The sequence below is a fragment of the Theropithecus gelada genome, chromosome 6 (genome assembly GCF_003255815.1).
Source record: "Theropithecus gelada isolate Dixy chromosome 6, Tgel_1.0, whole genome shotgun sequence".
Lineage (NCBI taxonomy): Eukaryota > Metazoa > Chordata > Mammalia > Primates > Cercopithecidae > Theropithecus > Theropithecus gelada.
The window spans coordinates 130,803,710-130,821,156 of NC_037673.1; the positions used below are offsets into that span (position 1 = coordinate 130,803,710).

Below are 17,447 nucleotides of genomic sequence, written 5' to 3' on the forward strand. Positions count from 1 at the left end.
GGGCATAGTGGCGCTTGCCTGTAGTCACAGCTACTTAGGAGGCTGAGGTGGCAGAATAGCTTGTGCCTAGGAGGTTGAGGCTGCAGTGAGCTGTGATTATGCCATTGCACTCCAGCCTGGGTGACAGAGCAATACCCTGTCTTTAAAAATAAAAGCTATTACTTGGCAAATTCTGGGGTAAGTGTATGATCTTAGGGAACTTTGATACCAATGGGAATTCACTCACTGGAATCGTGGCTCCCAAAAAGATGCTTTAATTGGGTGGTGCTTTTATAATTTAGCTCCAAAACAAATTATAGACATTCACTCCAGTAACTCCTAGATTAAATATACAGTAGCCATGAGGGTCTGCCCTCTTATTTCATTAAATGCTATCTGGTTACTACTTCAACATCGATTTTTATTCTTGACCTGTTTTTGCCTTTCCCAGTTTAAAACAGGAACATTTCAAGTACTGGTAGATTATTATAAAGAAGTTACTTTGCAGGGAGGTCAGTGAGTTCTAACCAACAAAATTCAACACATGCATAAAACTCACAGCGTCCACATTCCTTTTCGAGAAAATCCTTAAGAAGGTTCAATCTATACGCTTTTTTCAATCCTCACTTTTTTCTGCAGCCTTGGAACAGATTCCTATTTCTTTGGTTAAGTAGCAGATATAAACCTTCGATTTACAAGGTTGAGTTGTACAAAGTGTTTACTTTAAACTCTAGGTCAGTTTCATAAATGTATGCTAGGGCTAGAACTAAAATACATTTATTTATGTTGGTACAAAGTTATATTGATGGATTCATGTTAAAAAGTTTAAATGCATGTGTGGTGCAATTCCCTGTAACAATACCCCTAGCACAGAATAATCTGTGAAAGGCACTATTCTAAGCACTTTTAACATACATTATTTCGTTTCAAATTCACAAATACAGTGGCTCACGCCTGTAATCCCAGCACTTTGGCAGGCTGAGGTGGGCCGATCACCTGAGGTCAGGAGTTCAAGACCAGCCCGGCCAACATGGCGAAACCCCGTCTCTACTAATAATACAAAAATTACCCAGGCATGGTGGCATGTGCCTGTAATCCCAGCTACTCGGGAGGCTGAGGCAGGAGAATCACTTGAACCTGGGAGGCAGAGGTTGCAGTGAGCCGAGACCTCACCACTGCATTTCAGCCTAGGCAACAGCGAGACTCCGGCTCAAAAAAAAAAAACAAAGATGATGATGAAACTAGGCACAGATAGATGAAGTGACTTGCTCAAGATCAACCAGCCAGTAAGTTATAGAACTAGGATTTGAACCCTATGTGGTCTTATCCAGAAATGTGCTATCTTTTCAGAGGCTGAGATTGGTTTTAGAAATTCTATAGAACTTCAACATTCATCCCAATTTGTGGAAATACTTTAATTTATTTAGTTTTATACAGACTTGTGTCTACTCCAGTGAAAAGGTTTCCTTTTTTTTTTTGAGACAGGGTCTTGCTCTGTTTCCCAGGCTGGATGCAGTGCCTCCAGGCAGCTCACTGCAGTCTCAACCTCCCAGGCTTAAGCCGTCCTACCACCTCAACCTCCTGAGCAGCTGAGACTACAGGTGCATGCCCCCACACCCAGCTAATTTTTTTACTTTTGTAGAGACGGTGTCTCACTATGTTGGCCAGGCTGGTCTCAAAGTCCTGGGCTCAACTGATCATCCTGTCTCAGCCTCCCAAAGCACTGGGATTACAGGCATGAGCCACTGCACTCAGCTGAAAGTGCTTTCTTGACTACTGTTTTCCACTGACTTTAGGAACACTTTCTGGTTTCTATATAAAGGACTGACTTATCAATAAGCCACATTTTTCCCCTTCCTGGAAATATCCTTGAGTCTATAGGATTTCTCTCCTCCACCCCCCCCACCCCACACACCAAGTTTCATTAATATGAATAACTTTCCATGCTTCTTGTGTTCACAGGATGGCCTAGGAATTTTTAGTTGAGCCAAAAAGATGAATGAGCTGTGCCCATTACAAATCTTGTTGATATCTGACTGCTCCACAGCTCTAAATTCACTCATGTAGGTGGAAGATAGCAGAGAAGTAAGTTATTAAAGGTGTGGTATTAGTAACCGTCTGTTTAATGCCCATTAAACAAAGTTAACTGCCTATTTATTCATTTAGTATTCTTTTTTTTTTTTTTTTTTTTTTTTGAGACGGAGTCTCGCTCTGTCGCCCGGGCTGGAGTGCAGTGGCCGGATCTCAGCTCACTGCAAGCTCCGCCTCCCGGGTTTACGCCATTCTCCTGCCTCAGCCTCCCAAGTAACTGGGACTACAGGCACCCGCCATCTCGCCCGGCTAGTTTTTTGTATTTTTTAGTAGAGACGGGGTTTCACCGTGTTCGCCAGGATGGTCTCGATCTTCTGACCTCGTGATCCACCCATCTCGGCCTCCCAAAGTGCTGGGATTACAGGCTTGAGCCACCGCGCCCGGCCTCATTTAGTATTCTTTAAGAGATAACTCTGAGGATCATAGTATACTTCAGAGTTACGTCTAAGGTGTTTCATATTTCAGTTCTCCCAGGTTTTAAGAAGTAGGGATCAAATTTTATAGTCTTGATGGTATTTATGACAGTTCTTTTCCATTGCATTCAACAATGTAGAGTCCAAGTGGAATCTGAGTTATGTGAGAATCATGTATTTAAATAGAAAAGTGAATAGTTGGAAAGCTATTCATGGTAAATGAAATTATCCGTAGGACAGAGGCCTTATGCCAAGATGGTAGCTCTATTACTTTAGTTCCCATCTAGTTATGGGGGGAATTAACTGTTACCAGATGGGGGAAAGATTAGTTGTCATCAGTCATTCTAGTATATGACAGCAAAGATATTAGAAACTAAATTTTATTGTTGAAAGGACTTTATTGTTTGAACAAAGAAGACACAATTAAATGTGTGCCATTCTTCCTTCAATGAATTCTCCTCACCATCACTACAGCTTTTTAAAACAATTTTGTCAGAAATATCTTGAGGTTTCAGTGCTTCTTGTGTTCACAGGATGGCCTAGGAATTTTTAGTTGAGCCAAAAAGATGAATGAGCTGTGCCCACTACAAACCTTGTTGGTTATCTGACTGCTCCACAGCTCAACATTAGTTCCTTGATGGCTGAAATCAAGAACCCTGGAAGAACTTGGGCTCCAGAGTTCTCTTTGCCATATGGAAGATTCAGAGATATGCGTGAGAAACTTGCATATGAAATAACTTTCAGGAAGTAAATGCTAAAGCTTGGCCACATGTTGCTTTTGTTCATCAGTGACTTCTGGATTAATATATTTGGGAAGACTCTAATAGGAATAGCGTGGGCTCTGCCTGGAGAAAGCAAAGTAACCTTTTAGCCAATTAGAGAAAGTCTTTATATAATAGTAACAGTCTTGGTTACAAGTATGATACTTCTGTAGTCTTTTAGGGGAGGTTGGCTCCTCTGAAGTCTTATTTGGAAGACAGATTCATAAAGTGCCACTGGGCTGGGAACTCCTGTAAAGGGAATTGAAGCCTGTCTCTGAAAAGATCCCCCTCTGAAAAGTTCCCCTCGGGTTCCATCAACCTGAACAATTTAGTCATTCTTCTGGAATGCAGGAGTTGTTCTCTACTGTGTCTTTAAGACTGCCAAAATGCAAACATAAAAGCACTTGAGGCAAATCCCCCTAAGAGCAAAGGGGACTGGGTGCCGTGGCGGCTCACGCCTGTAATCCCAGCACTTTGGGAGACTGAGGCAGGTGGATCACCTGCGGTCAGGAATTAGAGACCAGCCTGGTCAATGTGGCGAAACCCCGTCCCTACTAAAATTAAAAATTAGCCAGGGGTGGTGGAGGGCGCCTGTAATCCCAGCTACTCAGGAGGCTGAGGCAGGAGAATTGCTTGAACCCTGGAGGCGGAGGTTGCAGTGAGCTGAGATTGCGCCATTGCATTCCAGCCTGGGTGACAGAGCGAGACTCCATCTCAAATAAAGAGCAAAGGGTTGGTTTTACTGCTTTATTTCTGAAGCCCAAGGGATATATTGCCCTCTTCCTTTAACCCTTTACAAACAAGATCTTTTGCCAATACCATAACAAACCAGTACAGGAGTGCTGGACTAGCAGCACTCCTGAACAGGAGAATATCAAACAGAAAGGGTTGAAGTTCTTTGGCTGGCCCCTATATAAAGTCATTGTATAAGACTGAATTGGAAATTTTATGTTTTTGTGTTGATGTTAGTACAAAGAAAACAACAGGAAGTTGCTTAGCTGTTAACCTCATTTTAAATCTGAGGGATATTTTCCCCTTCCTATAGAAAAAAATGCTTTTGCTTGGCCTAATGACCATACTGGGCAGACAACAGGGTGAAGTCCAGAGACTTCAGCCCGTGTTATTAGTTTCAGCTACAGATGAGAAATAGCACTCCAAAGAAAAGCTAAACTGGTAACCTTGCTGTGTAGCAGAGATCTTTGGTCGTAGGAGTATTCCTGTATGGGCCATAAGGTTGTGGTTTGAGGTGGAAACGCTGGAACATCAGCTGGAAAGTTGCCTTTAGAATAAAGACAAAGAACCTTCTGCAAGCCAGCCAAGGCAATACCAGGGCTTAGGGGTGGCGAGTTTGATAAACTAATCTGTAGGAAAAAGTTCCTGTCTTAGTGCTTAGACAGTTTTTGTTTGTTTGTTTGTTTGTTTTGATAGAGACAGGGTCTTGCTACATTAATTCTTTGACTGGGGCTTGGTCTTCTTTTGCACAGGGCAGCTTGAGACTACAATCACTATGGCTTCCTCTCAAAACCAAGTCAGGGATTAGGCTCTAAGAATAACAATACAAGTACCAAAGACTGAAATTTTATTAATGCCAAAGATTGAGAACTAGTTTCCAGACAGCTTCTGGCCAAGCATGCATAGGCTGTCAGCAGGAGTCCTGTAGAGTAACAGGGGACCTCTAGGGTCCAAGCTCTGAGCTTCTGGGCACATTTTAAGTGGGTCTCACTTCCTTGTCCAGTCTGGAATGCAGTCACATGATCACAGCTCACTACAGCCTGGAACCCTTGGGCTCAAGCAGTTCCAACATCAGCCTCCTGAGTAGTTGGGACTACAGGCACGTGCCACCTCAGCTAATTTTATTTATTTATTTAGAGACAGGGTCTCGTATGTTGACCAGGCTGGACTCAAAACTGCTGGGCTCAAGCAATCCTTGTGCCTCAGCCTCCTGAGTAGCTAGGATTACAGGCATGGGCCACCACTCCCGGCTTAAATAGCAGTTCTGTTTTTTGTTGAAAAAGTAGAAAATCATCATAAAAGATAATTTGGTGAATACAAAAAGAAGGAATCTGAGTCATAGTCTTACCACCTGAGATGTTGAAAATAGCTGATTTAAGGGGAATTGGGTTCTGTAGTGAGCTGGGGCCCAAAATTCACAGCCAGAGTGATAAGGAATCTAGTCAGTTTATAGGACAAAACTCCAGGACAGGCTGGGCATGGTGGCTCATGCCTGTAATCCCTGCACTTTGGGAGGGTAAGGCTGGTGGATTACCTGAGGTTAGGAGTTTGAGACCAGCCTGGCCAACATGATGAAACCCCATCTCTACTAAAAATACAAAAAAATTAGCTGGGTGTGGTGGCGGGCACCTGTAATCCCAGCTACTCAGGAGGCTGAGGAAGGAGAATCGCTTGAAGCCAGGAGGCAGAGGTTGCAGTGAGCCAAGATCGCACCACTGAACTCCAGCCTGGGCACCAAGAGCAAAACTCCATCTCAAGAAAACAAAAACAAAAACAAACAAACTCTAGGATAAGCCTCCTGTGCTGGAGCAAAGGCCATGCTCACAATGAAAGGCACATACCCACAGGCTGCACAAGCTCCAGACCTCCTAGATCCAGCGGTACAGGGGTGACAATGCACCTAGTATCTGACATTTACCTAGCATCTAATGGGTGCCAGATTGCCTGTTGGGCTCTGCGCCACAAATTAAACCGAAAAGGTCCACTTTTGCAGCCCTTTGCAGGGATGGACCCTGGTTGAATGGGATGATTGTGGGCACCTGTTTTGTGTAAATCTAAGTTAGTTGAAAAGCTTTCCTATCTTTCCTCCTTGGGCTTAGAGGGAAACCAGGGCAGGAATGAAGCAGTGAGAGCCTACTAAGTGCCAGGTACTAATAGACATTCATTTTTCCACTGAATCCTCCAATAAAGTTTGAAGTAAGAATCATCCCCACTTTGCAAATGCCTACACTGAGGTAAAGTACACTCAATTTGAAGGACTATCTACCAGCTCACACCTACTAGGGACAATTCAACATTCTTACTATGAAAGTGTCAGAGGGAATGGAAAATGCAGCCCTAGAAGCATGAGATTTTGGTGCCAACTTTCATAGCAAAGCAAGAACTTTAGTCACTAGGTCCACACAGCTCAAAGTTGACCTCTTTACTGTTCATTGTCTCTCTGTCATATTAGGTGAGGAGTGAGGACCAAGACCTGCCTCAGACCCCTAACAGCAACATTCTCCAAGGCAAATGAGGCTGGAGGGGGCTACATTCAAGGATACTTTGGGTTCATTGGTTCATTAGTCTATAAGGCTGGGAAAGAAAGGACTTGGGTTAGGACCACTGGTTTATATTCTAAAGAGGCATCCCTGTCTGACACAACATCAAGGAAAAAAGCTCTAGCTCTAGTGTAGGTAAGAATAGGGGCTAAATAGTGTCAATGTCACTCATCCTCTCTCCATCTTTCTTTTCTGAGACAAGGTCTCACTCATTGGCCAGGCTGGAGTACAGCAGCTCTATCATGGCTCACTGCAACCTCAACCTCCTGGCCTCAAGCAATCCTCCCACCTCAGCCTCCCAAGTAGCTGGAACTACATACAGGTGTGCACCACCATGCCTATTTTTTCAAATTGTTTTGTAGAGATGGGGTCTTACTATGTTACCTAGGCTGGTCTTGAACTCCTGGATTCAAGCGATTTTCCCACCTCCCAAAGTGCTGGGATTATAGGCATGGAGCCTCTGCACCCAGCCTCAATTTTTATTTTCTGTTCTTTGATTTCCAAGCAATCTGTTCAGATGATAGTCTTTTTACCCTATCTCCTCATTTGGTCTAGTGTGTGTAGATGAGCAGGGCTTCAGGCCCACATCCATCACTGATTTGAGCACATGCAGAGGACTCTGACCCTACTGCAGTCATTGTGAAAACCTTCCAAACCAAAATCAGAAGAGTAACCAACACCACCACCACCTAGCCCCAGGAGTCCTAACTTTAGAAAAGGCAGAGTGAGCTATGCGCAGCATGCATCTGTAATCCCAGCCACTCTGGAGGCTGAGGTGGGAAGATGGCTTGAGGCCAGAAGGTCAAGGCTGTAGTGCACTGTGACTGCACCTGTGAACAGCCATTGTACTCTAGCCTGGGCAACATACCAAGATCTTGTCTCTAACTTAGAAAAAAAAAAAGAACAGACAAAGTGAACTTTGGAGAAGAAACAATCTTGCCTGGCTTTTCATTTTATATCTATATGTATATGTATGTATGTATATACACACACACACACACAGATACACATACCCAATGACAGTAGAGATTTTTTTTAAGGGTGCACTCTTTGTTGAATGAAGTTTCCATATGACCAAAAGTCTTCAATAAGTTCTAAAATGCTTGCCTCTGAAGATCTGTGTTTACTCTTACTCCTACAGAAAGTTATCCCTAAACTAGTTAAGAATGACAGCCATAACTAGATGTTTTAGGGCACACAGGTCTTAGATACCAGAAGCTGACAGTCTCCTTCCAGATATAAAGGGATACCCAGCAGGGATTCTTTAGAGCTGGAGAGCTGAGAAACACCAACTTATCTGACATTTAGGGTAACACAATTCTCGTATTTTAGATGGGACAGTACGTATTTTACTACAGACTACAAAGCATCAGAGGATGGACAGTGACAGTTAATATGATTCCTCTCATTGCCCATAGGTAGGCCACTGATCCAAATGGATCCTGAGTTCAGAGAGAATCCTTACCTCCTGATAAGGTAGATTATCAGGTGAGCCACAAACTAAGGAATGTTTCAGAAAGCAGTTTTCTAGGCGTAGTTTGGATTAAAAAAAAAAAAAAAAGTTCTCCTCCTATTTATTACTTGTCCCTTCCTATGATCTCACTCTATCTTTACCCCAAGTCTTCAGCAAGACACTGTATATGAACTTCTATGTGATATGAGGTACTGTTTCAAGGCTGACAGTGGGCCATTTTACCTATATGACTATTGCTGAAATGCAAACATTTAGATTTCTTTGCCATTTTCTATTCCAGAAATAAAGGATGAAATTCTAAAATACTGGTTAATTTTATATGTGAGACAGCCACAGAAATTGTAAAACACGAGAAGAAAAGCAGTTTAAGTGAGGAAACAATGAGAGAAAACCTATTAGAAAATTGAAACAAAACTTGATTTTGATTAACTAGAGAAGTCTTCAAAAACAAACTAAAGGAGGCCAGGTTTAGTAGCTCCTGCCTGTATTCTTAGCACTTTGGGAGGCTGAGGCAAGACAATCACTTGAGGCTAGTAGTCTGAGGCTGCAGTGAGCTATGATTGCACCACTGCACTCCAGCCTGGGTGACAGAGTGATAGACCCCGGCTCTGAAAAAACAAAAATAAATAAAAGCAATGGAAGGGAAATCATTCCACAATTTAAACTTGCTTTATGTAGTGCATGCATTCCTGAAAGGCTATTATTATTTTTTCAGGGCATCATATCATATAAAGAAATGGAATTCATGAGAAACCAATGGAAATGCATTTTCTTCTCTTTTTTTCATAGCATCCTACTCAGACTAAGAAAATGCTTTTTTTTTTTTTTTTTTTTAAGATGGAGTCTTGCTCTGCTGCCCAGGTTGGAGTGCAGTGGTGTAATCTTGGCTCACTGCAGCCTCTGCCTCCTGGGTTCCAGCGAGTCTCCTGCCCCAGCTTCCTGGGTAGCTGGGACTACAGGCACACACCACCACACCCAGCTAATTTTTGTATTTTTAGTAGAGGTGGAGTTTCACCATGTTGGCTGGGCTGGTCTCAAACTCCTGACCTTGTGATCTGACCACCTTGCCTCCCAAAGTGCTAGGATTACAGGCGTGAGCCACCATGCCCGGACTGCAGGGTCCAACGTCTTATTTGCCACTATCGCTAGTACCAAGCACAGCGCCTGCCACTGTTGAGTGACCCCTCCTGTGATAAACTTACACTACTGCCTCCCAAATGAAGCCCCTCTCCCAGTATTTATGCCTAGACCTATTTACTTAATGGAGCGGACTAAACAAGAAAGAGGAGCAGAGAGGGGGTACAGAACAGACACTTAGTTGAGGAACATTAACAGCAAAATTTCAGAGCAAAGCAGGACTGCAACAAGCATTTCTTCAGAGGCTGTGTGCAAGGTGGTTCCTCAAGTCTAGAAGACCCAAGCCTCAGGCTTCCTCCAGAAAAGCAGACTGGGAGACAGAATTTACAAATCAACTTGCTGACCAGACAAAGCCCTGGAATCCTGTGTCAATGCGTTTTAAACTAAGGCCAGATGCTTTTTGGTAGGCTGCCTCTTTCCATGAGCTGGTGGGTACTTCAAGTCTATGATTTGATTCTCATTTCTTAAAAAAGGATGAGTATGTGTGGTAGTTGGGTATAGGTATGGTATAAATTTCAGGTGGAAATAGGAATTAAAGGATATGATTTGCCTTGGTGGGGGAAGAAAAAGGCCATAAAAGAGAATTGCACTTAAAGGTACATTGTCGAAAAATCTAAACTATAAAATTCATTACCTGCCATTACATCAACAACAAAAAGGCATTTTATTTTATCATTTTTATTTTTTTGAGAGTGTTTCACTTTTGTCACCAAGGATGGAGTGCAACGGTGCGATCTTGGCTCACTGCAACCTCCACCTCCCAGGTTCAAGCGATTCTTCTGCCTCAGCCTCCTGAGTAGCTGGGATTACAGATGTCTGCCACCACGCCCAGCTAATTTTTTTTGTATTTTTAGTAGAGACGGGGTTTCACCGTGTTGGCCAGGCTGGTCTCAAACTCCTAACCTCAGGTGATCCGCTCATCTCGGCCTCCCAAAGTGCTGGGATTATTACATGTGTGAGCCACTGTGCCCAGCCCAAAAAGGCATTTTAAACAAAAATTCTGACATTTAAAAACTGAAAATATACCGCGCCACTGCACTCCTGCCTAGGTGACAGAGCAAAACTCTGTCTCAAAAAAACAAAACGAAAAACAAAAAACCCTGAAAATATGAGGCCAGGAGTTCAAGGCTGCAATGAGCCAATACTGCACCTTTGTACTCCCGCCTGGGTGACAGAGACCTTGTTGGTAAGAAAAAAAACAAAAAAAAAACCCTGAAAATAGAAAAGAGGGCTTTTACAATGTTGATGAACTCATCTTAGAGTACATGATTTATAAATACATAAATATCCATGCATGCTTTTACAGTGGTAACTACTGGAAAAAATGAGAATGTTAAAAAAGCCAATCTAGACAGAGTCCTTCTCATTCCACCTGCCTCTTTATGTTGGTAATACCAGGAGTCTTAAGAGAGCTGCTGTGGTCTATGTCACATTCATCCCAGCCTCCTGTCTAATCCTGTAGCTGATGATGAAAATGTGATAAATCTTCTGGCTTAGCTTTGATGCTGGGAAAAAAAGAAAAGAAAAAGTTATATAACCACGTAGTCCAGTGACTCAAATTCATCTTCATAAATTAAAATATAGCAGTGATGTAATATTTATGTACTATCCAGACAGTAAGTATACTCAGAAATTATTAATATTTTACAACATACAGAAAATTCAGCAAAACATTGACCACACCATCCATTTGGAAGCCAGAACTTGATTTTCCTGTCTTGTCACTTGCAATCTATAAATGTTCACAATTTAAGTGATAATGGAAATGCTTAAAATACTTTTCCTGGCATGCTTTGCAGTCAAAGGTTCTAAAAACAGAGTCACACAAACACTTATTGTTCTAAATTAAAAGCAGTCAGTTCAGGTAGTAATTCACAACATTTCACATTGAGTCAGGATATTTAGATGTGAAGGTTATATATTTCTGGATTTCACACTATTAGAAACTGTAAAAGCATGTCTTCAAATAGTGGTGAAATGAAGCAGAGCTATTCTTTCTGGGTACTCTCTAGCACCTCTGGTAAATTTAAACTTGGCTTTAGACAACTTTTAAGCAGGGTGTGAAAAAATCACTTTGGCTGTCACCTTGTATTTGAATGAATTTCCTTAACATTTAGCAGTGCAAGTGAATCAATCTGAGAGTCTTTTTAGTAATCAGAGATTTCAAGGTATGACCTGTTTCCTAGGTAGGCCAGTCAGTGCTTTTTTTTTTTTTTTTTTTTGAGATGGAGTCTCACTCTGTCACCCAGGCTGGAGTGCAGTGGCGCGATCTCGGCTCACTGCAACCTCTGCTGCCTGGGTTTAAGCAATTCTCCTGCCTCAGCCTCCCAAGTAGCTGGGATTATAGGTGCCTGCCACTGCACCTGGCTAATTTTTGTAGTTTTTAGTAGAGACGGGGTTTCACCATCTTGGCCAGGCTGGTCTTGAACTCATGACCTCATGATCCACCCACATCGGCCTCCCAAAGTGCTGGGATTAGAGGCGTGAGCCACTGCGCCCGGTCCCAGTCAGTCTTTTTGAGATGAAAAAAAAACAAAATTCCTCAGCAAAAGCAAATTATAAGAAGACTTTCATCATTTAGGGGAATGCCTAAAGTAACCATCTTAAGTCCAAAGAGAAAAAAATCCCCTAAGTCATCTCTCAAATGACAGGACAGACCAATGCTATGGAAGCACACAGCTGCTGCCGGTTTGGGCTGCTGTGAATACCGTCTTTTCCACAGGTGTCTGCAGGTGATCCACTACTGACTCATGAGCTCCAGACAAGACTGGTCTGTGGGATGAGACACACCTTTTCTGGCTTCTATTTCTAGTGGATAAAGAGTAAAAGACAAGTAGCTCCAATGAGCGTTTATCTTGGGGTACAACAAGACCTCTGATTTAACTAATCTGACGGCTGATTTTTTTTTTAACTTTTCTTTGAGACAGGGTCTCACTCTGTCACCCAAGCTGGAGTGCAGTGGTACGATCATGGCTGACTGCAGCCTCAACCTCCCAGGCTCAAGTGATCCTCCCACCTCAGCCTCTTGAGTAGCTGGGACCATAGGCATGTGCCACCATGCCCAGATAGTTTTTATTTTATTTTTTGTTGCGACAAAAGTCTCACTATCCTGCCCAGGCTGGTCTGGAACTCCTGGGCTCAAGCAATTCTCCCACCTCGGCTTTCCAAAGTGCTGGGATTACAGGCGGAGCCACCAGGCCAGGTTGATTTTTTTTTTTTTTTTTAATACCAACATTTGCACCATCTTAGAATCACAGCTGCTTCCACCAAGGAAGCGGCAGCTCTAGTACCTCAGAGCTTACCAAGATAACAAAATGCACAAAATCAGGCACACTTGTTTTTCTTACTTTTCTTTGAAATTTCTTTTTCTTTCTTTTTTTTTTGAAACTGTCTCACCCCATCACCCAGGCTAGAGTACAGTGGTACAATCTCGGCTCACTACAACCTCCAACTTCCAGGCTCAAGTGATTCTCCTGCCTCAGCTTCCACAGTAACTGGGACTACAGGCATGTACTACCACACCTGGCTAATTTTTGTATTTTTAGTAGATGGGGTTTTGTCATGTTGGCCAGGCTGATCTTGAACTCTGAACCTCAAATGATCTGCCCACCTCATCAGACTCCCAAAGTGCTGGGATTATAGGCATGAGCCAATGCACCTGGGCTTTCAAATTTCATAGTCACTTTTCTTTTTGTTTATTATTTTTTGTTTTGAGACAAAGTCTCGCTCTGTTGCCCAGGCTGGAGTGCAGTGGTGCGATCTCCGCTCACTGCAACCTTTGCCTCCCAGGTTCCAGTGATTCTCTTGCCTCAGCCTCTTGAGTAGCTGGGATTACAGGCACGCACCACCACGCCCAGCTAAATTTTGTATTTTTAGTAGAGATGGGGGTTTCACCATGTTGGTCAGACTGGTCTCGAACTCCTGACCTCATGATCTGCCTGCCTCGGCCTCCCATAGTGTTAGGATTACAGGTGTGAGCCACCACGGCTGACCTTCATAGTCACTTTTCATACTGCCATTTTCCCTCTTGGGATAAAAATGTTCTCAGAAAAAACGGACCACATAATTAGGTTGACAGCTTCTTTGAGTCAGTAATGATAGCTTCCTAGTCAATCACTCCTTTCTCCTTAAGACATTACCTTGGAAATATCAACTCTGACAGTCATAGCAATGACACCTTTCCTGAGTCAGCTGCTGCTCTTTGTTAATTATCGCTCATTAATTGGTAAGGTGAGCAACCACAAAGGCTGCTAGCAGGAGCCTAGGATGGCAGTTAGATAATCAAGATTGTTTACTCAACGTATGTGTGTTTGAATCCCCTTTCAAAAGAAAAAAAAAATCATATACTGCAACTGTCCAACAAATCCCACCTGTCAGAAACCAATGCTCATTTCTTTTCTCAGACTTAAAAAAAGAGCTGGACAGATTGCAGAGCTGTACTTGCCTCAAAGCTGCAGAATAGCCATAAAGTATTTTTAAAATCTTAAAGAGCCTGTGCCTCCAAATCATCATCACTGTCTGTCTTGAGATACCAACAATGCCAGGAAATTTACTCCCACTTGGTAGCTAGCTTTAAAACTCAACTAAACTCTAATTTTTTAGCTAAAGATCAATTCTGGGCAGAACAACAACAGACGTTTTCAGGTGTATGGCTGGACATCAGGAGTATTTTGTCTATGGGCTGGCAATGTTGCCTAATGTTTATCAGCATCCTCTAGCATGTGTGCAAAAACTGCAGGCAAAGGACAAAACTGCTGCAAAGTCCTCATGGCTCTCTTTCCAGTGGCCTTCAATGGAGAGGGGACAGCCTTCAATACCACACAAATTTGTCATGGTACACAGATCAGATGACTCGTTCTCAGAATGGGCTTATCTATAAGTCTTAAAGATTCAACAGGCACAGTGACTCGCACCAGCACTTTGGGAGGCTGAGGCAGTTGGATCATTTGAGACCAGCCTGGAGAACACAGCGAAACCTGGTCTCTACAAAAATTAACCAAGCATAGTGGCGCACACCTGTAGTCCCAGCTACTGGGGAGGCTAAGGTGCAAGGATCACTTGAGCCTGGGAGGTCAAGGCTGCAGTTAGCTGTGAGCAAGTCACTGCACTCCAGCCTGAGCAACAGGCAAAACTCTATGCACAAAACAAAACTGGCAAAACTCTATGCACCCACGAAGTATCTCACCTTTCAGAATCAGCTGAATTTCACTTACAGTGGCATCAACAGACTAAAGTTAAACCTGGCTACTTAGAAAAATATAAGTTTTATTTGAAGGAAGTTGCAACACACAATTCAAAAATGCTATAGACTGGCTGGGCGCGGTGGCTCAAGCCTGTAATCCCAGCACTTTGGGAGGCCGAGATGGGTGGATCACGAGGTCAGGAGATCAAGACCATCCTGGCTAACACGGTGAAACCCTGTCTCTACTAAAAAAAACACGAAAAACTAGCCGGGCGTGGTGGTGGGCGCCTGTAGTCCCAGCTGCTCGGGAGGCTGAGGCAGGAGAATGGCGTAAACCCGGGAGGCGGAGCTTGCAGTGAGCAGAGATCCGGCCACTGCACTCCAGCCTGGGTGACACAGCGAGACTCTTGTCTCAAAAAACAAAAATAAAATAATATAAAAATGCTATAGAAGTATGGCCTCTGTATAGGTTTCTTCCACATAGCTAACTGCTAATGATTAGTAAGATGGCAGCACTGGTTTCAAGATGATAATTTCATGCCTGAGGACTCTTCTCCGTAGACTCACACTGTGCAATGACAGTGTCAAGAATGAACATCCCAGGGCAGGGGCTCTGTACATTTTTTAAGTATAAGACCCCTTTAGGATGTTTCAGAAAGACCCTAACACACACACACACACACACACACACATATTTCACACTGGTCTATAATGTTTGGGACGTGCCAAACCTCCTCAGTCTCCTACTGGGGTCTGCAGCCCAATGTCATTAGGTGTTCTGATCTCTAATACCCAACATGACTGGAAGGAGTTCAGATACCTTTCAGAAAACATATAAGACAGAGAAGTATAATGGAGAACTGATATAAAAAATCAGAAAACCTTTCCAGGCATGGTGGCTCACGCCTGTAATCCCAACACTTTGGGAGGCTGAAGTGGGCAGATCAACTGAAGTCAGGAGTTGGAGAACAGCTTGGCCAACATGGTGAAACCCCATCTCTACTAAAAATACAAAAAATAGCCGGGCGTGGTGGCAGGTGCCTGTAATCCCAGCCACTCGGGAGGCTGAGGCAAGGGATCACTTAAACTTGCAAGGCAGAGGTTGCAGTGAGCTGAACCATTGCACTCCAGCCTGGGCAACAAGAGCAAAACTCCGTCTCAAAAAAAAAAAGGAAAATCAGAAAATCTCTTAGAAACAAAAAGGAAAGAATCTACCACAGCAGTTAAAAAATAAAGGCTCGGCCAGGTGCAGTGGCTCATGTCTGTAATCCTAGCATTTTGGGAGGGTGGGCAGATCACTTGAGGCCAGGAGTTCAAGACCAGCCTGGAAAACATGGCAAAACCATCTCTACTAAAAATACAAAAATTAGCTGGGTGTGGTAGTACCCGGCTGTAATCCCAGCTACTGAGGAGGCTGAGGTGCTAGAATCACTTGAGCCTTGGAGGCAGAGGTTGCAGTGAGCCGAGATCGTGCTGCTGCACTCCAGTCTGGGTGACAAAGTGAGACTCTGTCTAAAAAAAAAATTAAAAATAAAGGCTCAGGCCGGGCGCGGTGGCTCAAGCCTGTAATCCCAGCACTTTGGGAGGCCGAGACGGGCGGATCACGAGGTCAGGAGATCGAGACCATCCTGACTAACACGGTGAAACCCCGTCTCTATTAAGAAATACAAAAAACTAGCCGGGCGAGGTGGCGGGCGCCTGTAGTCCCAGCTACTCGGGAGGCTGAGGCCGGAGAATGGCGTGAACCTGGGAGGCGGAGCTTGCAGTGAGCTGAGATCCGGCCACTGCAGTCCAGCCTGGGTGACAGAGCGAGACTCCGTCTCAAAAAAAAAAATAAAATAAAATAAAATAAAAAAATAAAGGCTCACCTCACTCCCTGCCTACCTCTGCCTCTGCCCCTGCCCCATAAGGTATACTCCAGCAGCCAGAAACTATCTAGCTCCTCCCTGGCTGGGCCCCAAGAACTTCACTATAGGACACCCAAGGACTGCCCAATAAGTTTTTAAGTATTACATGAGAAGATCCAAAAAGCCACAAACTCGCAATTCACATTGCCCCCTGGCTAAAAACAGTAGCCCCTTTGTAACAGCTGGTTTTACTTATTTATTTATTTTTTGTCAGGAGTACTGCATTGAGATAACAGCCAATTTTAAAAACATAATAGCATCCCAAAAACCAACCTGAAGCTTTTCCCCAGGTTCAGATTAAAACTAAAAGAATACTTTTTTAAGAAAAACAAACCATCCTGAAAATCAAGTGGGGTGTGCTGTTTGGGACTGAAATACTTCACGAGCAACTGAGGATTTGATTAGATCCTTGACACCCATACGGAAGAGGACCTCTGTATGTGCCCCACCTCCCAAGACAAGACCTGAATGTGGAGGAATGGGCTTACCTATGTTTCTAAGGGCAGACCTAAAAAGGGACCAGTAGCTTTTTACTCTATTGCTTCAGTCGATTTTGTAAGTATTTTCTGAGTACCTTCTCTGGGGTATAAGTATACTAGGTTTGGGAGTACTTAAGACTAAATAGGCCGGGCGCGGTGGCTCAAGCCTGTAATCCCAGCACTTTGGGAGGCCGAGGCGGGCGGATCACGAGGTCAGGAGATCGAGACCATCCTGGCTAACACAGTGAAACCCCGTCTCTACTAAAAATACAAAAACTTAGCCCGGCGAGGTGGCAGGCGCCTGTAGTCCCAGCTACTCGGGAGGCTGAGGCAGGAGAATGGCGTGAACCCGGGAGGTGGAGCTTGCAGTGAGCTGAGATCCGGCCACTGCACTCCAGCCTGGGTGACAGAGCGAGACTCCGTCTCAAAAAAAAAAAAAAAAATGGCCGGGCGCGGTGGCTCAAGCCTGTAATCCCAGCACTTTGGGAGGCCGAGACGGGTGGATCACGAGGTCAGGAGATCGAGACCATCCTGGATAACACGGTGAAACCCCGTCTCTACTAAAAAATACAAAAAAACTAGCCGGGCGAAGTGGCGGGCGCCTGTGGTCCCAGCTACTCGGGAGGCTGAGGCAGGAGAATGGCGTAAACCCGGGAGGCGGAGCTTGCAGCAAGCTGAGATCCGGCCACTGCACTCCAGCCTGGGCGACAGAGCCAGACTCAGTCTCAAAAAAAAAAAAAAAAAAAAAAAAA

At 43.9% G+C, this 17,447-nt stretch overlaps 1 protein-coding gene across 1 annotated transcript in view; it reads right to left on the reverse strand.

Moving 5' to 3' along the window:
- Positions 1–9,767: 9,767 nt before the first annotated feature.
- CDKN2AIPNL (CDKN2A interacting protein N-terminal like) overlaps positions 9,768–17,447 on the reverse strand; it is a 10,553-nt gene continuing 2,873 nt past the window's right edge. The window contains exon 3 of the mRNA XM_025388140.1: positions 9,768–10,632. Coding sequence (XP_025243925.1) covers positions 10,621–10,632 — 12 coding nt within the window. The 3' untranslated portion in view covers positions 9,768–10,620. The remainder of the gene's footprint in view (positions 10,633–17,447) is intronic.